Here is a 3,908-nt window from a genome sequence, read left to right on the forward strand (position 1 = left end):
AATCCCCTCATCCTGCAGTTTTCTGCTAATGGAGATGTACAACAGGTCATGGATGTGGGGATGAAGGTGGGGGATGGGTCGCAGGATTTACTGCTATGATAGTTATCCTATAGTAACAATACTATATTGGCATCTGGGACACAGCAGAATGGGGATGCAATGAGGCATTATGAGCTGGATATTTATGCCCACAGTCCCCACCCACCAGGGAGGAGCGACACTGATCAAGTCACTCTGCAAATCAGGGAATCACTGTCCTGTGATGAAGGCTGAAAATATAACGTACATAGAAAGTTTGGACAGAAGGATTTCAAATTGTAAATATGGAACATGGATCTGCAGCATGTGAGAAGTCGTGGAACTTGTGGAAGGTTCATCCTACTAAAAACCAAATACTTTGAATGAAATCTGTGGACATTATGTAATGAGCTTTTAGTTGTTTTTTTTGGTTAGTTTCTTTTTTTTTCTCTTTTGTGGTTTAGACAAAGATATTTTAGTAATTCAAGTGCTTTTGTACCTTTGTTATGTAAAACAATGGTTTTAGTTAATCTTCTGAATGCATCTGTGAGTAGATCAATCCAGGAATAAAACTAAAATGTATTTTCATACATCAAAATGACGCTCTTTCAGAGGAACACTGGACTTCTGCCTTTGGATATTTTGAAATAGGCTCCAACAAAGCCTCAGCAGACCGTTGACATCATGCCCTACAATGATGAGGAGTACCCAGGGCAGCCTCTCTGGCAGTCTGTGCTGCTTTTCTTCTGCAAAGGCATGATTGAAGGAATCGTGGTCATTCTTTTCCTCTGGCTTCTGCTGCAGGTCCTCTTCACGAGACAACTGGAAGGTACGGTCCTAAATTTAGGTTCAAATCAGGGAGGAACTTTGCAAAACCGTTTTTTTTTTTTTTAAGAGAAATTCACACACTTTTTACTCTTTCAATAATCTTCCAGAATTATTTTTCCAGGGTCCGGGTCACCAGATCAGCACCTTTTCGTTGTTCAGAGATCCAGAATGGTCAAATCACATCTTGTCCTTATTGTTTTAAAGGGTTGATTTGTTTTCATTTGATCTGATGAGGTGCAACAAGTTTGCTTCGTTTAAATATTCAGTAGAAATCAAGAAACTTTGATATGTATATTCATAGAGCATTGCATTCTGTCTTTGCATCTGCCAGTGAGTCATAACAATAAGAGTGCGCACTATATCATGTAATTTCCCTGTCAGGATGGGTCTTTCCTTACAATCGTGGAAAAATAATGAATGCCCCGTGTTATTTGAAATCAGTCCAAAATATATCAGATTCAGGCTAAAACTTGATATGCCGATGCCCAAAAGTGTTTTTTAAGTTTCAAATTATTGTAAGTACCCATGGTATCTTTTTGAACTGTGGAAGGAGCTCAAAATAGGTACAATGTGTTACTAGAGCAACATAACTCAGTCAGCTGAGTTTCATCCTAATTTACTGCGTTTTGAATCATTTTCCCTTGCAGGGCTACTGTCCTTCTACTTCTACAAATATAAAATACTCTAGGAAAAAAAAACAGGAAATTAATTTTGAGGATAATCGCTAGCTCTGACAGCTGACGCCTCAGTTTCTAATACTTTTTAAAACAGATCGAGGATTTTGTATCTCGACTCCTTTTGAATCACATTAGAATGAAAACGGTCAGCAGGGATTATTTCAGCTACAATGTTTTTCTCAGGGTACACAATCACATGTCATCCAGTTTTTATTGACACATTTGAACATGTACTTTAAATGTGGTATGTAACCAAAAGGGTAAAAAAACCTATTTGATCTGATTGACATTATTTCTTTGCTGCAGTTCATCTTCAGATTCTTCTTCTGGTTGGACTCATCGTCTTTTGTCTGACTTTGGTTCTGGGATGTATCGTGTGCTGGAAGAAAAGTCAGATTTGCACAGTGAAAGACAAAGCTCCCGTCACATCGGCGCCAGCTCCAGCTGAACCTCTGACCCCTACTCAGAGCGTACATCCCTCTGGAGCAACCGCAGCATCCCGGCAGCTGTATGAGGAGCTGGACGGAGACACGCTTGAGTACCCATCCACATTCACCAGCCCCGCCCCCTCCCAGCGTCAGTTCACCTCTCTGTCATTTTCTAATCCAGCTCAATCTGCCCCTGAAGAAAATGAACAGGCTACATCTTATTTTTCCCTGCGCCGCCTCAGCTCACCACTGCTGACAGCACCCCTTTATAAACCCATACACCCCAGCCGTGCTTCCCTGCCTACAATAGCCAAACCGGGGCTGTTGACCAAAACATGTGAGTATCTGCAGAGGCGCTGCACAGTAACTGGAGATGCTAGATCTTACAAAGAGCGCAGCAGACCCACCTGCCCCTCTGCTGTCTCTCATTCAATGCCTGAGAAACCAATTCCACTGACTTCACTGAGCTATGGCTCAAGTGCAGTCAGCAAACAGCAATTATCACCAAAACCCTGCCTCCATTTCACCATGGCCTTCTCTCCAGAGCAGCAGATCCTGACAGTCACTTTCTTAAACCTCACTGGGATGCTGCAGAGACTGGAGGATGTGACTGTGCTGGGTAGTCTGCCACCTCTGAACCCCTGTCCCACACAAGCCACAGTTCCAAGCACCCTGAGCCCTGAAGCCAATAGCCAGGTGCTGCTTTTGAAGGTGAACTCGGCGAAGGAGCTCCAAAGGTGTAAACTGAGATTAGATCTGTATGCACAGGAAGCACAGACCCAGGGAGGCACCGCTCTGGGTGAAGTGGAGGTTGAATGCGGAGAAAGAGACTGGAAACCAGAGCATCCATTTCACTTCATGAAAGAGCTTCACCCAAACAACTGGAATATTGAAAATATATCTGTGAGCAGGTGTTAACAATTAAAAAAAAAACACCTTGTCTTGTTGCTTTTATACCATCCTATAGATGTCATCAGAGCTAATGTCGTTTCACACCAGAATGTATAATAGCTACAGCTACTTTGGTCCACAAGGCAAAATATAGAGGTTTGACTCCAAAGGCTCAAAAACTCTGAAGTTTCATTACTATGCATGCCTTTCAAAATCATAACATGCTTTTTTTTTGCTTTACATGAAACTCCACATGCTCATAAATGATAAAATCCCTACCGTCCCAAAGCTCTGAAAACATCACATACTTATGTTTTCATTTGCAAATTGTAATGTATAAGTAAATGTATATATTTCTTTAGGTGAAACTGTCACAGATGTGTGTGTGTTGTGTGTGTGTAACCCATGTTTAGGTTTAGGTATCGCTAGAACAATTGTAAGGATTAAAAAACAAAACAAAACAAAAAATCTGGGTCTGTTTAAATATGAATAAATACATTGTTACAGGTTTGTATCACATCAGCTGAACACTTGGGTGAAACAACAAGCAAGGGAAATGTTTTCATCTCACAAATAGGCCAGCCAGTAGTTACCTACTTCACCTAACTGCAGTTCTAACTCATTAATATCCATGGAGTAAAAGTCACTTGATGTGTTTACTTAAACAAATCACAAATCACACTTTAGGATGAAATAGAATGGAGAGACGGCACCATGTGATTCGTGTTGGGGACCATGAATAAAACGTCTTTTTCACTGCCTTGTCTGTTTTATTCATTCTCTATCTTCTTTCAGTTTAAATGCTTACTCATGAGTAATACTGCATGTGAACTACTTTGTTAGTTTTAAGAATCAAAGCCAACATGAGGTGGCACACACAGGTGGTACCCACTGGCAATTATAATGGAAAGAATCTCCCCTAATAACAGAAAGGTAAGATAGCGTCAAAATTGTCTTTTAAATGTAGAAAAGAAAATGCTGAAAAGAAGTAGTCCAGCTTCAGTGGTCAGGAGGCAAAGAGGTGTCACAAGGCACCACTTTGATCCACCTGTTAGCAACGTTCAGA

General features: G+C 41.0%; 1 protein-coding gene across 1 annotated transcript; it reads left to right on the forward strand.

The window, feature by feature from the left end:
• The first annotated feature begins 702 nt into the window (after positions 1-702).
• syt18b (synaptotagmin XVIIIb) lies at positions 703-3,468 on the forward strand. Its single transcript, XM_075471187.1, has 2 exons — positions 703-847; positions 1,830-3,468. The coding sequence occupies exons 1-2, from the start codon at positions 703-705 to the stop codon at positions 2,867-2,869; spliced, it is 1,185 nt and encodes a 394-aa protein (XP_075327302.1). The 3' UTR covers positions 2,870-3,468.
• Positions 3,469-3,908: the final 440 nt, after the last annotated feature.

This window comes from Odontesthes bonariensis, chromosome 7 (genome assembly GCF_027942865.1).
Source record: "Odontesthes bonariensis isolate fOdoBon6 chromosome 7, fOdoBon6.hap1, whole genome shotgun sequence".
Classification (NCBI taxonomy): domain Eukaryota; kingdom Metazoa; phylum Chordata; class Actinopteri; order Atheriniformes; family Atherinopsidae; genus Odontesthes; species Odontesthes bonariensis.

Bases quoted from the DNA above. Each gene is read 5' to 3' on its own strand.
- syt18b (XM_075471187.1), top strand. From the start codon at position 703: ATGCCCTACAATGATGAGGAGTACCCAGGGCAGCCTCTCTGGCAGTCT. The intron at 848-1,829 runs GTACGGTCCTAA...TCTTTGCTGCAG, and splicing joins CTTCACGAGACAACTGGAAG to TTCATCTTCAGATTCTTCTT.